Source organism: Cylas formicarius, unplaced genomic scaffold (genome assembly GCF_029955315.1).
Source record: "Cylas formicarius isolate icCylForm1 unplaced genomic scaffold, icCylForm1.1 PGA_scaffold_6__28_contigs__length_40554024, whole genome shotgun sequence".
Classification (NCBI taxonomy): Eukaryota; Metazoa; Arthropoda; class Insecta; order Coleoptera; family Brentidae; genus Cylas; species Cylas formicarius.
The window spans coordinates 14393117-14419104 of record NW_026844347.1 but is presented as its reverse complement, the minus strand read 5'-3'; the positions used below and the strand labels follow the sequence as shown (position 1 = coordinate 14419104).

General features: G+C 32.6%; 1 protein-coding gene across 1 annotated transcript in view; it reads right to left on the bottom strand.

Annotated features, from left to right (window-relative positions):
- The window catches only part of LOC132704106 (uncharacterized), a 33584-nt gene that overhangs the window by 5635 nt on the left and 1961 nt on the right, over positions 1-25988 (bottom strand). Inside the window, exon 2 of the mRNA XM_060673885.1 lies at positions 13717-13869. Within this exon, the coding sequence (XP_060529868.1) occupies positions 13717-13869 (153 nt within the window). The remainder of the gene's footprint in view (positions 1-13716; positions 13870-25988) is intronic.

Here is a 25988-nt window from a genome sequence, read left to right as displayed (position 1 = left end):
TTTCAAAAAAATGGAAAAGTTAGAACTGGAAGAAATTCAATTTAAATCAGGCTCCAATATATTTGATTTGTGACTTGGTGCTGGTTTATAACGTTCAGACGAGGTTCAGGATTCTTCCAACTGTTTGCGTAGCTCAGTCAATTCGTTAGCACTATCTATTTTTATTAAAAATAGCTGAGACACATAGAAAGGCAAAGGATTCCTACGAATTTTTGTTTTTCATCTAGTTTGTTATTTCACTTTCACTTTCACTAGCACCCTGAGTTATACTATGAATTTCCTGCATAAGATCTTTCAAAAGTCATTCTTTAATTTCTTAACAAGTTTATCACAGCATCCGATTATACCACGGTTATTGTTGAACCAAACAAATGCTTGGGATTTAATTATAATAGTAATACATTTGTTGTTGTCTCAAGAATACATTTCAAGTTACAATAACTTGCATGGTAAATGGCTAACAAAAGGCTTTCTTTTAAATAAAAGTTTCACATCTGGAAAAGCCTAGTTAGTGTCCGCATAGAGGTGATGACTGCAATGCTCCAATGACTCTAAAATTAAAAGTATAAATAGTATATAACAAGGGAGACAAAATGCTACCCTGTGGTACCCCAGTCGAATAAAGAACGGTTCAGAATATTTATTACTATAGAATACTCTCTGAACACGATTAGACAGGAAAGAGCTTAATAGTGTGCACGATTTTATTGTTTATTATTGTGTGGCGCTATAGGTTTTGAAAAAGGAAATTGTGAGCTTGACGGGCCAGACAAGACAGGTGTGGATTTAACAGAAGCATCTGCAGTAACAAGGAGTCGAACCTTCTCATCGAAATAACTCTCATGTTGTAAAGGAAGTCGTCACAAAACCTTTTCTGTTCTTCCTGATTACTATCATTACTGTCATTTTGATAATCTCACCAGAAACATGAATCAAATGAGAAAATGGTTTTGTGTGGAGGATCACCAAAAATGCCAGGAAATACAGATATCTTGTCCTTTAGTTCATTTAAAGTATTAGTTACTTCCCGATAGCCACTATTAAATTCATAGCAGACTTCATAAAAGTTTACTCTTGCTCTCCATGGTACCAGTAGGTTCTACATCTCCAATTTTATTTTCATAAGCTAACTCAGTTTTTAAATGGTTAACCTCCATCTTATTCTTTTTCGAACTCGTTATGTAAATTGAATGTGCATTTACAAAAAGAAGAAAAAACAATAACCTTGGACCTGACAAATATAATCTATCAGTACTGTCCCAAATTTACTCTTCAGATAAATGAAAAATATAATAAAAAGAATTAAAGCACCAGTCAAGAAAATCGAGGCACCACGTTGGTGGTGCCAATTTATGTGTAGGCATAAAATCCTTGCTCGCCCTGCGGAGAAACAGTTTTACCTTAACTGTGCCTTTGAGTCGCTCAGTTGAATGCCGGAAGGTGTGCTTCGAATTTTGAATATCGAATATCGGAAATTTTGTAATTGACTAACCGTGTGGCGAAATTTATTTCGTTACAACCTAAAATCTCAATATCGTATGATGTTATCAATATTATATTTTCGGGTGCCCCTTACTAACTTACTTTCAACAACTGCACTAAATGATGAACTGTCCCTGATCCATTTAAATGTCGGATGTTTAAAACACAAAGTAAATCTCTAATATACTTACTCACCATGAAATACAAACCCACCTTTAATCTGCTTGACGGAGCACTGGCTCAAAGATACACAACTTAAAAATACCCACATGGACGAATATTCTCTGGTCTCTGAGCTCAGTAGAAGCAATATAGAATAAGCTAATATATGTGAGTGACATTGAAGTCAGTTTTTGTTCAGAAACAAAATCGGTAAACATGCTTTCTGTGGAACTTTTAACCTAAATCTCTGCATTATTTGTATCTATAGATCACCATGCATAAACAATCGCAATACGTTTCCATTTGCATTGGATCAGTTATTAGAAATAGTATCATATAATCTTTATTTGTCAATTACAGTCTACAAGAATATTAATGAAAATCTTGAGACAAACGAGTTCAACATAGATTGATTATATTGTCACAAACATATTATAGGAATGTATCAGTCTTGAGTTAAAAATGACGGCAAAATAAACGAATTCAGATATTAATTTAGTCAAAGCCAGTTAATAATTCCTGAATCATCCACCACAAACGAAGCCCATAAGTTGTTCTGAGAACAGCTACAGTGACGCTTTCTAGCTGGCTATCCAGTTAAAAAAGTAACAGTTACAGAAAAAAAATATATAAAAGTTACATTTTCTCACGACTTGCAAAATAAACTCAATTACGGCAGAGATCTAAACTGGCAAAGAAAATTATATAAATCTGATATGAAGTTCCATATTCTGCATAAAAATTAAAAGAAATTAGTAAATAACCAGATTAAAACAAAATGAATCGCACTATTCGCATGTAATTAGTAATTAGTGAAGCAAAAAATATTGACAAAAAGCTCTGGGAATTCGTTCGAGAAAAATTTAAGAAACAAAGAAATTACCCAAAATTACGCACTTTGATACATTAATTATGCATCAACTTAAAACAGCAAATCAGTTCGAAGACTATTTTGCTAACCATTAGTCACAATTGCCAAAGTTGGACGGGTTAAGTGTCATAATGATATACAAAATTTCTAGGTGCAGAACTTGACTTTCAATTAAGGTCGTCTGATCAAATAGACTAAGTATCAATAAAACTTAATAACTCTTATTTTACTATCTTAAAATTGAAATCTTCCTTAAATACATCTTCTCTTTTAAATCATCAGTATATTCAGTAATATCTAACAGTATCATAAGTTGGCGAAGAGCAGTAGACTCTGACCGAATTTTTGTCCAACAAAAAAAGATAACTCGACTAATGTACAACTTAAAACCAATAAAATCGCACAGAGATGTCTTTAGAACTAAAAAAAATTTAACTCTGACAGGTATTTATTTACATAAACTGTTAATTTATATACATTAAAATAAAGACAACTTTGAAACAAGATCTGCTATTCATTGTTACTCTACGAGAAATAAAACTAACTTTTGCTATAAAAAATCACCTTTTCATTCCGGGTAAATATACTATAATATGCTTCCTGCATAGACCAGAGACGCAGAGCAAAATAAATTCAAAAAATATTTAAAATCTTTACTGACAACAAATATTATATTATATTATTTATGTTTCTGAATTTTAAATACCGAAAATTTTCACGAACTGAGCCAAACAAACAATCAACTCTAGAAGAGATTAATATTTCTTCTAACAAAACTTTACCGTATATCCAAATACGTAAACCAAAAATTAAACTACTAATATGCACGGGTAGTTCACGATCCATATTACGTCAATTCACAGTATAAATATGTCCCGTCATCGAAGGAATCTACTTTTGTATGCGTGGAGAACTTAATTGACGACATTGGAATGGAAAACTGCCCCATTACGAAAATCAACTTGTCAGAAGCAATTATAGAACACATCACTCAAAATTTAGTTCTTATTCTGCCACAGAAGCCTGAATACCAGTATTAATTAAGATGCCAGTAAACTGTTAAATAGAAATGAATGAAGACAAATTCTTCAACGATGTAGAAATCCAGTTCGGAAAACCAATATTTTTAATTATTTAATGAACGCAATGAAAGTCTTAGATACTCCCAGTCTTTCAAAAATAAATGTTGACGAAATATACCATCTAACAGACTTAGCAGAAAAAATAAAGCTCCCAGGGAACCAGTGAAAGAAAAAACAAATACGTTCCAAATAATTGTTATTGTTTTTGTAATAATGATGGTTCAATTTACACAGCCCCAGTATACAGAGTGATGTAGACGAAATTATATTTTTGGCAAAAAGTATATGAATTTTGTTTTGCTGCCTGGTGTTAAAAGAATGAATATCTGGATTTAGAGTAAATATTTTTTTATTTTTGAATACATGCATACCGAGCCCAAATATAAACAGACTTCGTAAGGTCAGGATGCCATATTTATTAAGTAAATTTCTACAAGAATGAGAGCTCGGTACCCCAGCAATACAAAAAATCGCTTTTTTCTGTTTTCAATGTGAGGGTAATGTGTTAATGTAAATATTCGAATTCAACCGAGAAATCAACAACTCGCAGTGATTTTTATGGTTAAGATTCTCATCAATCAGAATACCTAAAAATTTAACACTCTCAGACTGAGCTACAGAAGAATCATTTTCAAAATGAGACTAGAGCATATTTTCAGAAGATGGTGGAATCTTAAAGACGTTGTTTTGTCGGGAATTAAAAACAAACTATTACTGACGTTGCTCAAAAAATCATTTATTCTGCAATAAAAGATCGCAACTATCTGAAATGCAATTGGAAGAATTATCAGCATATAGCGTGAAAGATGAATTTGTAGAAATTGTTTCTATGTCGTTGATATAGACCGTAAATAAGACAGGACCTAGAACCGACCTCTGACGAATTAAACTGACGTCAGAGATTATCTTTGTCACTAAAAATATTGACAAACTGCTTGCGCTGCTGCAAATAGGAGTTTATTCATTTAAGAACAATATATGCAATCCCATATGATGGCAACTTCCCCAAAAGAGTGCAGGGGTCAATACAGCACTACTGAGATCACAAAAGATCACAATAGGCTTTTCAATAGATTACCGCAAAACGATGCCACCGTTAGTATAGACGTTCCACCTGTTCACAGAAAGTATATAATTCCCTTTAAGAAAAAGCATCATTCACTAAAGAAATACGCTCTTAAGAAACTCATCGGTATTGTAACTGAACGATCATTTGCCCCTTTTTAACTGCTAGGAAAATTGACACTATGTATGTCAGCTGTTTTATAATCTAGCTATTATAATTAAGCTATTAAATTGTATAATTCCCCCTCGCTAGATCGTACTAGAAAATTTGAAAATTTCGTGTTATTCTTTCGATTAACATTTATGTGAGAGACAATTATTTCACTTATTCTTTTCATTTTTTGTGTAAAACTATACGGTGAATTTTTAAGAAGTTCATTAAAAATTTTTGTTGTTTTTTTTTCTATTTGTTAATTCGTTTACTATTTGCCACGTCGACAGACTCAAATTATCGCTTTCAAAAATTTTAATTTGATGATATTGTTTCTTTCTAGTTTCTAGTATTTGTTACGCTCTTTTATACACGTTAGACACATTTGGATTACTCATTTTTAGAGCATATACTTTTTTTAAGTTTATCACTTGAAGTTCTAACGTCGTTGTTCACCCCTCAGTTCAAAATTGGCAAATTTACGTAGTGGAAAATGTACCTAAAAATAATACAAAAAATTTTTATAAAAATATTGAAAAGCTAAATTAACCCATTGGAATTGATATAAGTCCAATTCTCACTGAATAAAGACCTATGAAAATTAGCTATTTTGATTTTACCGAAACATCTTTTGTGTACTTTCGTATTCACATTATTGTGTAGGACATAGTTTATACACTTATAAGTCTGTCCTGCACAACTTTTATCTATAATTGTTGCACTGGCGCTTGTAACTGTACCTGAGGAAATAAATTAAAGTTTGAAAATATGAAGATTATCTTTCGAAATCTCCTGCACGAAAGGCCACACATCTCCAAATGCTTATCAACACTATACCGATCCAAACAAACTGTTCTGAAGTTAATATTTTCTCTAACCCAAATCCCACACCCTCCGCCACTGAAATGTTTACTGCTAGAACTCGGGCCAAGTTGAAAGCCGCTACAGATATAACTATGTAAGAGGTCTCTCTCAGCATTAGTCTCATTCAAACACAAAAAACCTATGGAACTATATTCATTCAACTCAATGCTGATTTCGTTCACCTTCTGAAAATTTTATGTATTGTACATTGGAAAGAAATAAATTAGTTTTAAGTGGCAACTGAACACATAAGGGTTATCTTAGTTTCTTTCCAGGTGAGGTAAAAAATATTTACTAGTAGTTTTTATGTTGCTACTTCGTTTTGTTGGTAATTTTCCTTCTCCGTTCACTTCTACGAACTGTTTGTCACTAACTTTTCGTAATTTGACTAGGATGGTCACTCACGTTCACATCTAAATTCATAATATCCTGGCCCTTTAAAATTGTTTAGTTTGATGTGATGCCGAAGATAATTCATATGTTGCCCTTATTTTTGCGTTTGCAACATTTTCTTTGTTATTGTTTAGTAAATCAAACATATTTTGAAGCGCAAATTTTGTTTGAAGATGTGCAACTAGAATTTTAAAAACAATTTTTATTTATAATTACTGACGCAAAGCAACTTAAACACGCCTTGTCCTACAAATGGTTCGCTTATTTATATATTTATATTTTCTTAATAAGCGTACATCTCGCGATACTAATCTACTTACACATAGTCATCATAAGTGGCCATATAACTTGCATGCCGGTTTTATTCAACGGTCCATTTTTTCGTTCAGCAAGTTAACCTTACACTCAATTCTTGTATTTTTATATATATTATATCTTATATATTATATATATTATATCTTTCTGCCTGATAATTTATTTAAATATCGGAATACTAATACAAGTGCCACAACTAACCAAAAATATTATAGCCACTGGTAACGTTCTTCATATATCGTTTGCAGAAATTCATGTCGGGCTTCAAAGTCAAGTTCGTGACTTTTTTATTTCAAATCAGTGACGCATTGTACCTTGCAAACTCCCGGTATATTTTCGGTACACTTAACTAAAAAATGTAATAAACCACCGCCAAGGTCAAAGATTCAACGCCATGAATGTCGCAACGTAATTACACCAATAGGCCGATTTTTTTATTTAAAAATCCTCGAAATTAATTCAAGCTTGGCCATTTATAATAACGTTACAAAATTGGTCTCATCCGCAAAATATTTATGCATATTTGAAAATTACCGCTCCCACCGTTCGCATTATCTCGTTGGAAATAATTCAATTAATTGTAGTGGTAATTCGAAGGAATGCGTGGTTTTCTCAAACGTTTAATCGCCACCATTGTTATCGGGAAAATATCGCGGTCATTTTGTAATTTGTCCGTAATTGCGGAAATAAAAAAGTCCGTTGTCGCATAAAATGCTTCTTATCGGGAATACAGGCCGCCAAACTAAAGGCCTTATCTCGAAAAATAGTAGCCCAAAAAAGAAAAAAAAACTAGTTATTAAAATCGCCTAAGGACGTAACTTTTATTCTTTATTGAATTTTATGTTATGTCACATACAATTTTAATAGAAAAACTTAAGCTTTTAGTTTTTTTTGCAAATAAAATGTACCCAAATTATGAAAAGCATGATATGACAAAGTGTTACATTTTGTGAAACGAAAACGCAGAGGCAGTCAATGAACTTTATTTCAATAAATATCCAGGGCAGCGACAACCAGACATGGAGCCAAGGCAAAATCAAAACCAATTCGATGAGGAACAGAAAATATGGGAATTGAATATAATTGGAGAATTATTGCAAAATCCAAGCATATCTTCACGGGCACTAGCCGACCCAACAAATACTGGAAAAACTCAAGTTTTGACTACTTCAAAAAAGCATAAATAAGAAAAGTTCAGCAACAACATGAAGGGAAGCATTTAGAAAATGCAATGAAAACATTAATTTTCCCTTGGAGTGATGAAGCGAGAATTTACTGTTCCGGAATATATAACAGATATAATTCTTATCGCTGGACCACAAAATCACACACAGTGTATTAAAATCGGCTAAATCGCTTTGAATTCAATGTATGAAAGTACAGTAAGAAAAGGTACGTTCAGTGTATAAAAAGTATTCAGTGTATTTTGCATTCTATTACTTATTGCGTTCTGTTTATTAAAATAACTATAATTTATCAATAACTTATCTTATATTTACGTTAGTAACCCAGATTCTTTTAATCAACTCCAATAAACATTTTGCCCGCTCTGCCCAAAATCCTGAAAAAAATCATAAAGCAACAAATTCAGACACATGTAGAAAAAATTTTTGTTAGCTTTCAGACGTCCTGTGACAAGTAAATTGCTGTGACGCAGTATTTAAAGCAAACTAACTTTAACAGAGTTCAGCGATTGCGGAACTCTTGCCTAAGACTAATATAAGGTATCCAAACATAGCATCTTACACGATATTTACACTCTGCGACCTTATTTTTCAAAATTATAAAAAACCATATTCCAAAGTATTTGCAGCAGAGACTGCATTTAAGCATAGATATACATACGTCAAACCGTCGTTTTCGGGGTATATTTACGGACCCCTAAACACTATTTTGAACTATTGATCATCCTCTTATGAAATTCCAAAAATAGTGAATAAACTTCCGGTTAAAGTACCACAATCAAAAAAATAATTTACCTTTAAAAATATTTTTTTATTTTTTTAATAAAAGAGCAGTAATATATTTAATTAAACTCTAGCATAAATTATGAACTAAAAATGAACAAATACAAATAAACATAGCCTAAAAATAACCTTTATCAGTATTTACCTATTTAAGTGATCTCGCGAATTCTAGGATATTTCAGGCTTCTTACATTTTATTTTTGACGTTAATGTGCTTAAGCACCTTTTGTGTATAAATAAATTTTTTAAGGTGATGTAGCGGAAGAAAATTTGGAAAATTATATATTTGTTTATTTTCTACAATAAAAGTCATTTATTATTATTAAAGGGAGAAAAAAAATTAACTTCCATAGATGATTTTAAATTATAAATGGATTCTGGATTATATCTTTTTGAACATTTTATTGTTTTTCTCCAAAACTAGAGAAGGCGTTAAATTATTACTCCATTCATTTTTTAAGGAAGTCACAAAATGCCGTTCCTTACCCGCAAACACGGTCGAAATGAATCCTTTTCATTATATTATGCGCCTAAAATAACGGCTTTAAACTACGCAGAAATGCTACATTGCCAGTTTACTACCTCGTAGGAAGTCATAAAGTACTACAACTAAACATACTGTGAAGTCATAACTTATGACTACGTGCGACAGACATACAAAGATTACATTACGAATTGCGATGCGAGCGCTAACGATCCCGGCCTGAACTAAAACTGATAATGTAGGGATAAATCGTAGACCTTGTGACATCATGAGAAATTTTTGCAGAAACGTTGCTAAGGCCCTCAAGGTTATATTGGCAAAATTTTATATAGAAAACGTTGTGACTTCTTATTTCGTTCCGTTAATTGAGTATCTTGAGTATATATATATATATATATATATATATATATATATATATATATATATATATATATATGATGACACTATATTCCGGGATATCATCCGTTCGCTCGTTGAACTCCGACTGGAATCCTGCATCCGACTGGAATCCTGCAGACGTTTCGCCAAAATCTCACTTGGCATCTTCAATGCTCGCGCTCCGAAAACACTTCGAACACTGGAGCGCGAGCATTGAAGATGCCAAGTCGGAGTTCAACGAGCGAACGGATGATATCCCGGAATATAGTGTCATCACATTTTTCCATCCGTGAATCAATACGTGAGAATATATATATATATATATATATATATATATATATATATATATATATATATATATATATATATATATATATATATATATATATATATATATATATATATATATATATATATATATATATATATATATATATATATATATATATATATATATATATATATATATATATATATATATATATATATATATAAACTGGTCATTAACAACTAACAGCACTAATTGCACTAATTCAGGTTCGTGGAGAAAAGAAAAATATTTTCCAATTCATTCGATTGAGTTCAGAGCTTGTGTATCTGAAACAACCTCTTCTTTTGCGTCTTAATTATTGTCGGCGACGTTCATTAAATCTTGGACAATTACATCATTTTCACGAAGTCCCTCCGTCTCTAATTCGTCATCCACATTGACGAAAGTTCTCCAATCGTCTTCAGTAGCGACATCATTTAGAGTCGGCATGTTTTCAACCCATTGACAAAGGCAAATCAATTTCGGATTCATTGTCTGACTCCTCGTTTTCTGAATTTAAGAATCCAGCGTGAGCAAAGCAATGGGCTATCGTAGCCTGCATGACGTGGTCCTAAACATCAGACATCCACAGGATAGCACCTAATAAATTAGGTTGAACACCGCAACCAGGTTCAATATCTTTAATATCCTTTAAAATTTAAATCTTTCGAAAATATTTTGTTAGGGCTGAAGTAACGCCGTGATCTAAAGGATTGGGAATAGTTGTGGTATTTCTCGCAAGAAATATTCAGTATAACAGAATCTTTCTCTTTTGTGCTGTAAACTTTAAATCGAACAGTTCACCTGTAATCCACGCTTTTATGTTGTTCTCAAATATCACAGAAAAGTCTTTATGTTCAGCGTAGATTTTTCGCCTGACCATTAACGATTAATTTTAACTTTTCTGTCCCTCATATTTGCTGCTGGTGGGAGAGTTGTTAGATCTTTGGTATTTTTTCTCCACTGCATTTTTCACCTTTAAATCTCATAGTCTTATCCGGGGTCATTTTGAAAAATAGACCAGTTTCATTAATATTAAATATGTCGCTATCTTGGTATACTTCCCTGATTTTAGGCCAAACACTTGTTAGCCAATTATCACAAAGAGTTTCGGAAACAGCGACAGCTTCACCCGAAATTTTCCCCCAAGATATACAGTGACGTTTGCGCCATCTTAGTAGGTAACGAACTGAACCTTTGAAATTTTGCACTCCCATTTTTAAAGCCCGTTCGCTGGCTTTAATGGGCACGGCTGGTTCATTAATGGGCACGTTGTGACTTCTCTGAATTTAAGAAAAGCCTGATCCATATTTTCGTAATTTTATTTGATTTCATCCCGTGTTTTGCAAATTGTTGCACAGTGAACATTCTACGTTTCTTTTTTTTTTAGTTAGTTTTAGAATTTTAGTTTACAGCACGTTGATAATTTCGAGGCTCGGGGAAATTACCCGCGTCAACTGTCGACGAGAATAAGGAGAAATAGACCCAGGAATAAGTGAATGTAAATGGTAGAGGACATAGAGGAACTAGGAATGCAGGATTGGCGAAGACAAGTGATGGATAGAAAAAAATGCAGGAAAACATGCAACTAAGCCATGGGCCGTCTTGGCTGACTTTATATTAAAATGGACGCATATCCCATAACTAAGGAAACAATTTCAGAAAATAATAAAAGTTGCGGAAACACTGGCAACACGCAAGAACTGAAGAAAAGAAAAAACTTCCTTAAAGCCACTCGAATGCTCACACCACCACAATCCACCCACCCATTAAAAATGACAATATGTGGGCTAGAAATGAGAAATAATAGCGTATTTAAACGCTGTCCTTCAGAACTATCATCTGAAGAAGAAAAAGACAGACTTCCTGGACGTGCCTTTGTAGATGGAACAGCCTCATAAGAAATTTACTGTTAAACAACATAAACAAACAATAATGAATGAAATTAATATCAAGAAAGGGATTCGATCCAATCTCCGCGAAAATTTTGCAAGAACTCTCGAAAAATGTTTAAAACCCACCACATTTATATTCCACGCAAAACTGCCAGCACGGTAAAAAAAAAACAAAAAATGTTTCAACCTACCGGCTTATAAGCTAATTACCTATGCTTTTCAAAGTCTTTGAGAAGACGTATGTTAAAAGACTCAGAATAATAATAGACGAAAGAAAAATAATTCCAGAACATTAATTTGGATGCCGAAGCAAGCACGGTTCAGTAGAGCAAGTACACAGTCTGGTTAACCAATTAAACAAAGAACACCTGCTTTTCTCGATATATCTCAGGCATTTGAGCAGGTGTGGCATACTGATCTGCAAGTCAAATACCGCACTCCCATTTCCAGCTGCTAAAATCATATTTGTCAACGAGATAAATCCTGGTGAAACAGGGCTGCAAATGTACGATATGCAAATGCGTAAACTCTATATATTCGACCGTTCCCCAAGAAAGTTTGATTGAACTAATATCCACTCAGATGACAGAGAAACATTCCCTCCGGTGAAGATTAACGATGGTCAACCCTCACAAGCTGTATGTGCTATATTTACTAAGCGCAAGCAGCTGAGACTTAAACTAAGCCACATGTTGTCCGAAAATCCCAATTATCCTTAAGAAATAAGATCTCTAGCCCATCTGGATTGATGGAATTCAACTATGAAGTACTGCTAGTAACTCGAATACTAAAATCTTGCAGAGGTTGATTCACCATGACTTCCCTTTGCAATTCATCAAGTGGAGCCGTACCAGCTACAGTGAACGAGTGCTAGGACATCCTAATGAGCCGGCTGAAGAGAGTGTTGCCATCTGATCTAATTACAGAACCCAGATAAGTTTAGACTTAAGATCACACAGACAAACAAACTCTAGATTTGAGATTTAGATTATTTTTTAATGGAGATCCCTTTTCTAATTTAAGAACCCTAAATAATAAGCAAAGTACGTCACTTAAAGACAAGGATCTAATAACGAAGAACCTAAACGAACCGTTCCAGACGTTGACAATTTGATGTCAAGAACTAGCTACTCAAGAAAGAAATTAGTTCAGGAAAAAGTGGAAATGCTTCACAACAGCCTCTTCAAATTAAATATTGAAAAAAATCAGGTTCACGAGAGTATTAGACAATCGCCAGTCGCCGTCCTCCAACCATATAACGAAGAGCAAGGAATTGGACAATACTCTAGCATAAAAAAGGGAAGTCCAAAACAACAGTGGGCGCACACGGAGCAGAAACCTCCACCTCAAACCCTCTGTCCGGCACTTCTCTGTGTATCAAAAAAGAATACAGTACCCAGTCCCATACTCCTCGATTATTCAATTGATAGTATTGTCTTGGACAGGAACGATACCGTCAGACACCTGATGTGAAAAGAAGCATGCATTGGGTTGCAAAATTTTATAAATAGAACGGCACTGTTTTGCTATCTAACATAAAAAAAACTATTGATTATAAGCAAAGACAACATGAATATCGGTTATCTTATAATTAACCAAAAACCGATAAAACCAGTGGAATTCTGATAAACAACAACTACATTCAGCAAAATGATATTTCTGTCACATAACAATGTACAGCGAGATAATACTTCTGCGCTCTTACATGATCTCTATTCAGTTTTATAGGGTTAAAGCTACCACAAAGAAATTGGTCCAGGTTGAGGTCTCGAATATTGCAATCTAATTTATATTATGATTGAAAAATCTCAGAACCTGGTTTCGTATGAGTACCACTGAATTATTCCAAGCTGCAGTAAAAAATCAATGCCATATACATTTTGCCCATACGTAAACTATAAATTCTATAACAATCAGGAATTCCACTATACTACACTTCATTTCATTTAACAACTCTTGTTTGTCGAAGGAAACAGAGGGACTTAAACACTCATGCTATATGTATATTTCACCAGGAGTTCCATAGTTCCACTCGTTACTGAATTAAGAGACTTAATGTTTTACGGACGGACATTTCTTACTGCAGTTATAAGAAAATCAAAACGTGCTCGTGATGTTTATCTCTAACTTGTAATGGTATCGCTGATATTGTTATTTAATATTAATCTTCTCTGTTTTGTTCTCTTTGTTAGTATTTTGTACTTTCACTTCTGGAGAGGGGTTTCGGTTGTATGATATATGAAAATAAATAAAATAATCAAATAAATATAGTTATTAAGAAAATATTATCTACTTACCAAACTGCCGTGAGTGGAATGTTCGGGGTCGTTAGGAAACAGCAATATATCGATTATAATCCACAAACCCCGCCAAACAAACACTACCAAATTGCCGACGACCAACACTGAAAAGATGCAGTCCAACACGAAGAGCGAGAATTTGTCTTTAATCTGAAACAAGTGATATTGGCCTTCTCTAAATTAATATTAACGATTAAATACTAAATACAAATCTCAAAATTAATGTAATCCAAAAATCTGGTGTTGACTTGTGAGTTAAACATTGAACATTTACGTTGGAACATGTAAACGGAGTTTCAAAACGATTGGTGCATAGAATACCGGAAAAGCTATCGAGATACAGGGTGATGAAAGTATTTCTATTTTTTCGTATTTTATTAGATACGTTCACAATTTTAAAAATGTATTTATATTTTTTTTTGCATTTTTTTTTTGCATATTCTCAAATTTATTTTTCTAGTATTTTTTAAGTAAACAAGATATTATTGCTCCGTATGTGTATTGTAAGAGATTAGATGTTAACATTTTTATTTAACAATGCAATCCAATTTTACTGCAAAACGTATTACAATTTATGGAAATGATTAAGCAATTGTAAGAAATTATTTTAATTTAAATTGTCCGCATAAATAGCCGCTTCTTGAATGGCCGGCACGTAGTCCGGATTTTAATCCAAAGGATTTTTGTCTTTGATGCTTTTGACCCAATAAACAGTCGTGAAGAAGTTTGGCATAAAATTCAGGATACTGTTAATGAGGTTCGAATAAAAAATCCTTTCAATAATTACAAAATGTAGAACATCTACTTTAAGTTTTTTTTTGGAACAATTATTAAGTTTGTTAATTAAATAAAATTTGATTTAATACACAATAAGTTGGTTTTTTTGCCCTTTCAAGTCTTCTTTGTTTTTCGGTATTCACTCTCAATTATCGGTATGATCATTTAAAAGTAAAATTTTAAATAATAAATGAATAGCCGGGTAAGACTTGGTCTACACAGTGAGTTAAAAAGTAAATATCTTGAAAACAGCTTAAATATAAGACATTGTACAATATGTATTTTACTTAGAAAATACTAGAAAAGAACTCTGTCTTAATAAAAATTTAATTTGAGAATATAAAGAAAATATGTGTTGGTATTTTTGCAAAAAAGTATGTGCAGGTGGCGCCATCTATAAGTTATCGCACATTCGAATTTTTGTGGCAGTATTTTGAGAATTTTGAGCATAAGTAATAAATACTTTGACTATACAAGAGATTTATTTCACAAATCGAAATATTTTGATAGAAAGAATATGCTGGTATTTTGTGGTCCATTCTGTAGCCCGTATAAATACATGATTGGCAATAAAATTTAGAGTATTTTTTTAGAAAACTCAAGCATAACGCAACTACACGGTGGCAAAAAAATCTTTTAATCAATTTTCCCTAAAAAAATTTTTCTAGATTTCCAATAGTAAATCTAGTATACTTATTACTAATGCGCCTTTGTATTTTTGGACCAAGCTTAAAACTTTTTTGTATAAAGTTTTCAATTAAAGATTATTAATAATTATGGTTAATTTTTTGAAATTTACAACGTTTTCAAATGAAGAACCTTATACCAAAGTTTTCCTTTTTTGCAAAACACGATAAAATTATAAAAATGCAGTGTGCTTCCCTTTGGACAAAAAAGACATTCAATTATTCCTTTTATATGCTACTTTTTGATAACCCTGTATTTATTTAGGCCTCAGATAATGACAATCATTAGCTGAATAACTGCGAAACTTCACAAATGTCCCAATATAGCAGGAGAAGAAATCTTATCTAGAAATATGTTCAAGTAGCAGGAATCCCAAACTTCTATGGAACCGACAAAAACATCTAGAAATTCTTCAGAGTTCAACACAAAGCATCACCCTTCCAGAGAAACTTGATAATCCCTTTGAAATCAATAATTTCTTTTTAAAATACTCTGCTAAAGTTGACACAGCTGATTCAGAGCTTTTAAATTATTATACACATAACAAGAAAACCACTTTTCAAGAACCTTTCACATTTAAAACAATTATAGTTGAGGAAAGCAAGAGACATCATAGCATTAAATCCCTTGCTATTGGTGCAGACCTTTAGTTCTGCCATATATTATGATTATAAACTCCTCTATATTGGAAAACATTTTTCTGTCAGAATGGAAAGTTGTCAAGGTGAAGCCACTGCCGAAGAAGAGTAGGGCAGAATAATACAATGATCTGCGGTCCTTGTCTATCAAGTGTTACAGACAATATATTTCAAGCAAGTGATGCTGGAAAGAGTACCGCACTGTTTTACTGGACTATTCGAAAGCGTTTGGCACTCTCAATCACCAACTTTTTCTTACAACTTTGAATTACATAGCATTTTCCAAGGAGTCAGTTGCTTTCATGAAGAGTCGCTTGCAAGGTAAATTTCAGTCTCTCAAAACTGCGCAGGGTCAGTCTCAGAGGAAACAAATTATGAATAGAATTTTTCACGTAGCAATTTTAGCGCTGCTGAGTTTTTCCGTATATTGTTGCAATATGACAACGTGTTTACGCCATTGCCAAAATCATTAATACGCGGATGACAGCCGAATCTTGTATTATTTTTATTTTAACTGGTGGAAAGAGGATAAAAATGTAATTAAGGGCGATCTACAGCGACTGGTGTCATTCTCAGAGAAACATAGTTTAAAGATTAATTCCACCAAATTCATTCATTTTTTTTTTGCTAGGGGCAAGCACACTCTCAATAATACAATGAATCTGTCAACCACAGAAGGCCCCTATCAGTTTCTGACTATGCTAGAGACCTGGGATTCATGCTGGATAGTGACCTAAGATTTAGGCGAACCTTCTTCATTTGAATAACAATACAACAAAAACTCCAATTGATTGACTGTCTTGTTTAATGTTTAATGTTTGGAGTAGAACAATAAAAAAAGAACCCAGAAAACTCAAAAATCCTGTTTGAGATTCATCTATGACTGACAACAAAAAATATCTTCCCATCTGGAATAAGTTAAGGGATGCAGGGTGGCTTGACATGGAGCAACGAAGAAGACTCCACGCTCATGTCTTTTTTCATAAGGTTATTGTATCAGGAACGCCTTCGTATGTGTCAAATCATATCAATTATACAACTGATATTCATAAGCTAAATATGAGATTTCGAGGTCTGATAATCCCACCACAACACTCTATCACAATGTTTAGCAGAAGCCTCTCCTACAACGCGTATAGCCTGTACAATGGGATTCCCCTTACACTAAAATAACTTAAATAAAACTAAACTAACCACTGATTAGTGAAAAACAGATTCCCGTACCTCTCCTCCTTAATCCAGTACCTGACGATTAGTATTTAAAAAGAAAATTGAGCTTCATAGTTCCCAGTATCACATTATGGTTGAAGTTGCTGTTTTTAAGTTATCGTTAAAGTCGTCAGTTCTCTCTCCAAAATTACAAAATGTAATAATTATACAATTCACTTGTAAAAAAAATCTGTCGTCTGTGCTATTATATTTTTAGTTTGTAAGTTTGGTAAGATTTAGGGCTTGGGACTTGAACAATTTAATTACCTAGCAGTCCTTTTTGTATTATATTATGAGTTTCTTTACCGTTGAAGGTGCGAATAAAAGTACATGAAAGAATAATGAGGTTTTTATTACTCTTTACAATTCTTCCGGGTTTCTCCTGCGCCGCTTGTTGATGAATTGAAATTGTTGACGTTTCGCCAATCATCCTGTTGGCTTCTTCGACTCTTAACTGTTTAACAGGGAGGGGGCGGAGCTAATGGAGTGGCATGAACGCTATCTCAGATATATCGGTGAAAGGTGAAGGCCGGAATCGTGGTTAAGACTGTTTGGTTGCTAATAGATTTTTATCGATTTTCCGATTTTTAGTTGGTCGAAGAATTGATTACATGCAAGAATTTTAATTTTATCCAGTTTCGTGATTGCATTCGACAACTGCTGATGTTCGTGTTCTTTAAACCTAATTGTTATTTTTCGTTCAGTCTATCCAATGTATCCCTTGCCGCATATGCATGTAATGCTGCAGTCGACTGGTATCTCATACGGAATTTTGTCTTGGACGGATCGAAGATGCTGAGAGATTTTTGGTTTTGACGTTATATTTCTTAAGAACTTTTGATATGTGATATTTTGAACCTAAGGGATGACAACAATTTTGCGATGGAATGCTTAATATCTCGAATGTGGAAATTATCAGAGAGAAGAGCAGAAGTAAAGTAATTCTGGATTCAGTGACTCGGGTAGAGATAGTTTTACAGTTCTGTAAACAAGAGAGTTGATAGCCGATGATTATTGGGCCAGATGATGATGTGACATTGTCTGTGTGCTTAGGTTTTCTGTAAACGTAATGACTCAATGTTAGATCTGGTTCTCTATGGATAAGAATTTATAATAATGGGAGATTGATATTAGATTCCAATTCAATGGTAAAACCTATGTTAGGGTGTATACAGTTTAAATGATCAAGGAAATCTCAATGGGATTCTTCACCATGAGGCCAAATAACAAATGTATCATCAACGTAGCGTTTTCATAATTTTGGTTTTAGGTGGAAGGTATCGAGGTAATTCGTCTTAAAATCTTCCATAAATATATTCGCGATAATTGGTGACAACGAAGAGCCTATAGCTGTTCGTTACCGACGTTTGTTCAAAAATTTGTCCGTTATAAGAAAAAAGGGGTAATCCTGGTTGGTGAATCTTAGGGAGTCCGTGCAGACTAGGATTTTTAGAATCACCATGGGTGGCAGACTTTTCCAGGGATTCTGAAAGAGAAGAAGCTTTATTAAAAGATTTAAGGTTGTATTCTTTAGATGACGCAGGATCTTTTTTAAACGACGGTAGGACTCGTTTGTAAAAATATCTTCAATTTTTTTCTGATATTCACTTGTGTTCCTGACTACCATAGCATTTCCTTTATCTGAAACTGGTGCGCACTTTTCTGTATCTGATTATATATGGTTTGAGGTGGCGGAGCTAAAGGAGGGGCATGAACATTGCTCGGAATGGTGATTGCCATATTGGTGAAAGATAACAGAATGATGTGAGACCCGGTTTCTAGATTTTCGGATTTTTTGTTGGTAGGAGATTGCATGCGAGAATTTTAGTTTTATCGAATAAGATTTGATGTCTGGTTTTATGATTGTGTTAGGCAACTGCTGATGAGTACATTTGTCGTAGTGTTAAGGCTCTTTCTTGTTCTTCGAGCCTAGTTGAGATTTTTCGTCCGGTCTCTCCAATGCATTATTTGCCACTTATCCATAGAATGTTGTAAACTCCTGGTATCTCATGCGGAATATTGTCTTTGACGCATCAAAGATGTTAAGAGATTTTTGGGCAAGTGGTAAATCTGGGTTTGACGTTACACTTCTTAATAAGTTTTGATCAGTTATATTTTAAATGTAATGGAGGACAAGAGTGGCAATTGTGTTGTTTGATAAAGCTAAAAGTCTTGCATGTAATCAATTCTTCTACCGAAAAAATCTATAAGCAAGGTGATATCTCGCGGCCCTCGAGCACTATATAAACAGATTCAGAGTAGAATGCTAGTTTCAGTTAAACTGTAAAGAAGTCAACAGGATGACCATGGGTGAAACGTCAGCAAGTTTAATTGATAAGCAACCTACGCGGGAGAAATCCAGAAGATTGTAAATAGCAATAAATTATCATAATATATCATAATTATTAACAAATTTCAAGTTGTTGACATTTTAGAGTTTATTTAATTTGTACAATGGAAATAGAGAAAATATTAATAAGACTAGCACAATCGTTGCTACTTCTTGCAATTAGACATAAAGGTAATTTTTATGCAGAGTTTGTTTTTCTACGTGTTCGCATGTTTCACCCAACAGGGTAATTATTTATTTTTCAAATTTATAAAAATTCCCCAGAACATTCCGACTCAACAATTACAATCTGTGGCAGTCCACACACGGCCTAGAGTAGGGTCAAATCAAATTGTATGAAAAATTAAATCAACGTGTCAATTAGAGAAGTTAAGAGTTTAACTGGGTAATTTTATTTCCTGCCTTTCGTAGAACGCGTGCAACGGATTAAAATGTATTTACGTACAGCAAAAATGGGGCCTTTTTATTTTTTTTTCCCTTTTGGGATTTCAACAACGGAGTGAATTAAATATAATTAAGTCAACGGGTACATCACGCATGCAATCTTGGGTACCAACTCTGTGAAATCCATGAAATATTTGATGCCAATAATTAAAAAATCTTTAAACAATAAACAATTTAAAACTAAAAAATTACACGGGTGTAATTATTAAATATTACATTTTGTATTTTTTTGTTTGTTAAATTAAACGAACTTAGTAAAAATTTGTTTTGTTTTAATTAACAAATTAATAATTATAAACAATCTTTGCTGAATGTCTTCAAAAGGCCTTTAGCTCTATGAAGAAAATTAATTAATTAAATATTATTTTTAATATTAATAATTGTTCTGTGTTAAATATCATATTTTTTGTATCACGTATTTATTTATTTAGTAAAAAAATAGAAACATAATTATTAAAAAAAGTTTAATTGTTATTCTCATTGTAAATCTGTACAGATTTATTTTTTAGTTTATTTATATATTAAATTATTTATTTATTATTTGATACATTTAATACTGAATGTTAATGTAATTCTATGCTATTTTTTGCAAAGAAGTTTTAAAGTAGAGTATTTTTCATATATAAATTTCAATTTAATAATTTAGTATGTTTATGTGAATATATAAAGTGTCCAAGATAAAAAAAGTCTCTCATGGGGATATTAAATATACGAAGTTGGTAAAATAAAAAAAAGTTACATATTTTACATTTCCATCTTTGAACATATTTTTCTGCGAGTTTATCGAATCTAGTAATAATGAAACCGATTTTGCTAAAGGAAGAAGACGAAAAAATTTAATAATTACTGAAGATCTGGAAATTGTTATCATTGTTATTGCTTATTAAGCTAAAATGCTGATAATTTGGTTATTTTCAATTTTAGGCTAATATTGCATATGACCTTTTTTGTTATGTTGGTGATCTACGAACGTTAGAGTGTTAAATATACAGGATGTTTTCACCATCATAATCAGTGCAAAATTCTACTAGTTTGCTAATTTAACCGACTTTGTATCCCAACTCATAACAAACTTATCAATGATGAGCACTTAATTTTGTCGGTATTAAAAAGACGAAAACTTTCCCCATTAAATTATTTGGTACGTGCGCAAGTACCTATAAGACAGAATTCTGGAAAAATGGTTAGGTACCCATTCGTTTCGTCGCTTCGTGGACATTGCAAAAATTTTGTTGACCAGCGAATTTTTAAGACTGAGGGTTAACAGAAAAGACTAGTTCTTCAAGCCTTTCAAAATGTTACAACTGTTATGTTAAGAAATATGTTAAATTCAACAGTTACAACGTGTCAACTCTTTTTAAGTAATTTGTTTAATGAATTAAGATGTGATCTCCCTATTTTGCTATCATTTCTTTTTTTTTATTTGATGATGACGATATCGCCGAAACGAAACGTCGTCCTTGAAATCTCTATAGCTATCTTGTAAAGTGGCAAAAAGTGGCAAAAAGTGGCAACGTGAAATGGACCTTTATTTTTTTTATATTTCTTTAAATAACACATGAAAAAATATCAAAGAAATAACGCAAATTTCAGTTTTTCTGGAGTATCTTCGTTTTCTTTAAATCTTGCAATTTTTTTCTAATTTAATCATCTTCGTATTTCTTATGGTTTCTTTAAGGACACACTGTATATTATATGAACATAAACTAACCAAACTAATCAGCTAATAATACTTAGGGCAAAAAAAAGTTGCAAATATTTGGCAACATTCTCTATAGATTTACTTAACCTAATATTGGTAGTGGATATCGTCGAATCATTTTCTGTTGCTCACAAGCTTTAAGGCAACCCATTAGTTAGATAAACGCATTACTTAGGTCCAAAAAAAAGCAATTGCAGGAATTAAAAAATTTCGAACATTTTTTCTTTGTTTATTATCACTTCTCGCAATTTATTCATATTTGACATTATAGTAGCCTACAAATTGGGGATGTAAAAAAAAGGTTAATTTACAACATAAACAAAACTTGCATTTTCGATTTTGAGTTATATTACTATTTTTTCGTAATGCGTATTTCGAACAGAATTGAAATTACGAAATATTGTTTTTCCAAAGTTATTTTTTTGTTTTTTATTTTGAACATTCAATATATATGTAACATTAGTTGGATATTTTAGAATCAGTTTTGTAGATATTTGAAGTGGCAAAATTTTTTATTTCTGTTTGTATGGCGAAAATAGTGGAAATTTTGTCTTAGTAGTGTTTAAATATGTTTAATAAATTGCATATTAAATTAGTTCCTCCAGGTTCTAGAAAAAGGTTCAACATTACCTGTTACTAATTACCCTTTGAAGCCCGGAACTACTCTTTGTTTTAAGTTTTTCAATTTTTTTGATATTTTACTAATTAAAAAGTAACTTAGTAATGGCTTCAGTGTTTTATTTTTACAGTAACGTATGAATACTAGGCATAATAAAATTAAAAGCTTTTAAAGTCTTAGAAATTTTAAGTAAAAAACTAACGGTTAGAACGGAATCTCCCATATATTAAACCTCTTGTAGACCAGCCTATGATGTAAAGAATATCTGTATAACATTAAACTATTATGTAACTGGGTACAAAAAACAAATTTTTATTTGGTTACAAAAATATTGAACAATTTACTTTGTACACATTTTTTCATGTACTCCAAATTGTAAATGTTTCAAATTGTTATTGTCTTCAGAAAATGCCTAGCAATTGAATTATTCTATTTTTACACGCAAAAAAAATCTCCTTTTTAGAAAAGAAACGAACAAATACCGGAGATACTTACAAATCTGAAAATAAATTAAACTTAAAATCACACATGCTTTGGGAGTGATATGGCATTAATGGGTTAAAAGTTACTTTCCGCTATTAAGTGCAAACTGCGTTGAACCAGCCGAAGGAATGGAAAATTACCAATGGAAATTACGTTTGTGAATGAATTTTACACGTTTTTTTGTCGTTATGAAATACGCTTATACATTTGATCATGTCAAATTAGGTATCGCATTAATAAATAAATCAATATTTTTTCAAAACTACTAACGGGTTTGCTGTTGTTTTCAAATGATGCAAAACCGCAACAAATGAAATTATTTTAAGCAGACACTGACATTTAGTTACGCGTTTTATAGTTGGGGTTCAAAAATGTTAACAAGGTTTCAGCGAGGTATTACGTTAAAAAATGACACGATTTGGATTGTTACGCTCGGGTAATTAATTGAAAAATAAAGACGCGCTTGAAAAATTTCTAATTAAACTTTTTCGGGGAACGTTCTCATTTTTTTGCCGTAACTGGGACTTAGTTTTGATCTTTGAATTGACAAAATAGTGCAAGAAGAACACACCCATTTTGTGTTTGCATTTCATTTGTTCTAGGTAGATTAAATTCACCGTAAAACTATATTATGCAATAAATCTGTCTAACGAAATCATCTGTCATATTTGAATAAAAAAAAAATCCACTATTAATTTTTAACGCGACATTTGTTTGCAGGTCTTGTAAAAATGTCAGAGGTCAAGGAAGCTGCCATTGGGAGGACAGCGAAGTGAATCTTGAGTCGATTTCTTAATAATGATTGACCAGAAAGGAAGGAACGACATGACAAAATGAAAGTGTTTAGGAATGGTGATCCAGAGTGAATTCACAGGGAAGCGTATGCGATGCACGAGAGTAAGCAGAATTCGTCACTTGAATCATTGCAACAGAAAATAAAATAAATTGGTCTAATTACTGCTAATTACTATTGGTGGAATGAAGAGAGAAATATTTAACTAAAATTCATCCATTTATATTGGAAAAACCAAGTATACAAGGCGCGATTCTTGGGTCCATTCAAAAAAGAAAACTTCATATGAACATATGTCCTAAACATTTTAACTTTTAAGATGCAGAAATATTTACTATATATACAACTAACGATACAGCACTTTCCTTGATAAGTATACAATCTGTCCCAGATTCGCTTCTCTATACAGCGACCCTCGCTCCTATCATATCTACAGCAAAGGTTCAATGGGGAAATTTTTAGAGGAAAGTCAGTGATAACCGGCTTCAGATATATCTAAGATCGGTCTGGGAAATATCGGCGAAAAACCGAAAATAGCCAGTAAATGCAAAACAGCTAATTTGGCAGCTGTCAAAATGGGCCATTATTCAGACACTTTTTTAAGACGAGTAAGATGACGTGTATAACATGTCTCAATCGTCTTTTGTTATCTCGCAACCATCTTACTTTTATATTCTTACGGCCGCCATATTGGATATTTGGATATTAATGCCTCACAAGTGCACAAAAGATTTTATCACACTAAATAGTGTATTAATTATTTTATAAGCAGGTCATAGTTAGGTTAGGGGTAGAATTAAAGAATTAGTTAAATTAAAAATTTACTACAGTTTACTCTTTATTAATTAAGACAAACTGTGATTTATTAAATGACGATGAAATCTCTAATGGCACATAGACATGAGGTGGCCAAGCCGTGGTACTTTTTTAAAAAGATTTCGTATTCTGTTATCAGAAATAAAAAAATTTCTACAAATGAAAAGAGAGCAAATCACTCATGGTTCGTGAAAGCAGCTTTTCTCTGCGATATCACTGTAAAACTTAACGACTTAAACCTAAATCTACAAGGAAAGAATAAATGGTTAAGAGACTTGATAACTGTGATTAAAACATTCAAAGAAACGATAAAAAGTATGCAAATGAAAAACTTCAGAAACATGGAAGAAGAGTGCATCTATAATGCAAACCGAGACTTCGAAGATTTCGCTGAAAATTTGAATGTTTTGTCTGAAGAATTTGAAAGAAGATTCGCCGACTTGATTAGGTTGACAGAAATACTCAATTTTATGATGTTTTCAATTAATTAAAATGTCAACATTGATGGAGTATTTGAAAAAATAAACAAATTATTTTCGGAAATTAATTTCTTAGCAAACGTTGCCAAATATTTTCAAATTGATTTTGAATTTGAAATCATACTTTGGATCGATGTATCTTTGCGAATCTGCTTTTTCAAACCATGAACCCCAGAAAAACCAAACATCGGTCGCGTTTAACAGATGAACATTTATTTTCGTGTTTACGCGTTGCAATAAGCTCGTGTCATCCAGAATATGATAAACATGACGGCGATAAATTTTTCATATCTGAATACTTCGATGATTTTTGTCAGTACATTTTTACTTGTTAAAGATTAATATTAAGTTTATATAGAAAAATTAGATAATTTAGAATTTTTTGTTACATAAAATAAAGATTTAAATGCGGAGTAGACCACAGATATTTCGGCGATGAGAAAAATGAATGTCATATACATTATCCTACTCGTCTCAAAAGCATCTCAATTTAATCGTTTTGGATTTACTGACGACCGCCAGCTGGTTATCAAATGCACCAAGTTTCCTCTAAAACTTTCCCCATTTAACCTTTGTTGTTGGTATAATAGGAGCGGAGATCCAAGGATACAGAAGCGATTCTGGGACACATTTTATGCTTATCAAGCAAAGTACTGTAAATTTAATTAATCAACTGGCAAAGTATTATAATAAAAACTGCATTATATCGAAACTAAAACATGATATTTTGATAGGGTAAAATTTAAAATTCGAGGTGTGTTCAAAAAGTAAGGTGACTTTTAAGTTTTATCACAAAGTATTTATTTATCAAAATTAATGTTGCCCGCTTCAAAATAATCCCGCCAGATAGAATACATTGGTGCCAACGTTTTTTTCAATCTTTAAAGCACTTCTGGTATAGCCTTGAGTTCTTCCAGCGATACTTTCTTTATCTCCGTAGTTATTCCAAACCTTCTTAGGCACAGGCAACCACGAGTGAATTGTTGTGTATTGCTTCTCGCAAACGGCGCATAACTTTAGGGTAATACTCTTTATTGACCGTACGATCTTGTGGTAAGAACTCTTGATATACTACGCCACAATAATCAAAGAAAAAGTAAGCAAAATCTTGACATTTGACGTGCTTTTTTCGGTCTTGGCTTTGGGCTTCTGGATTTTCCATTGGGACGACTGGGTTTTGGCTTCGACCTCATAACCATGATTCGTCACCAGTTATGACCTTTTTGAGCAAATCATCATTGACGTCGTTTAACAGATGCTCCTTCGACATTC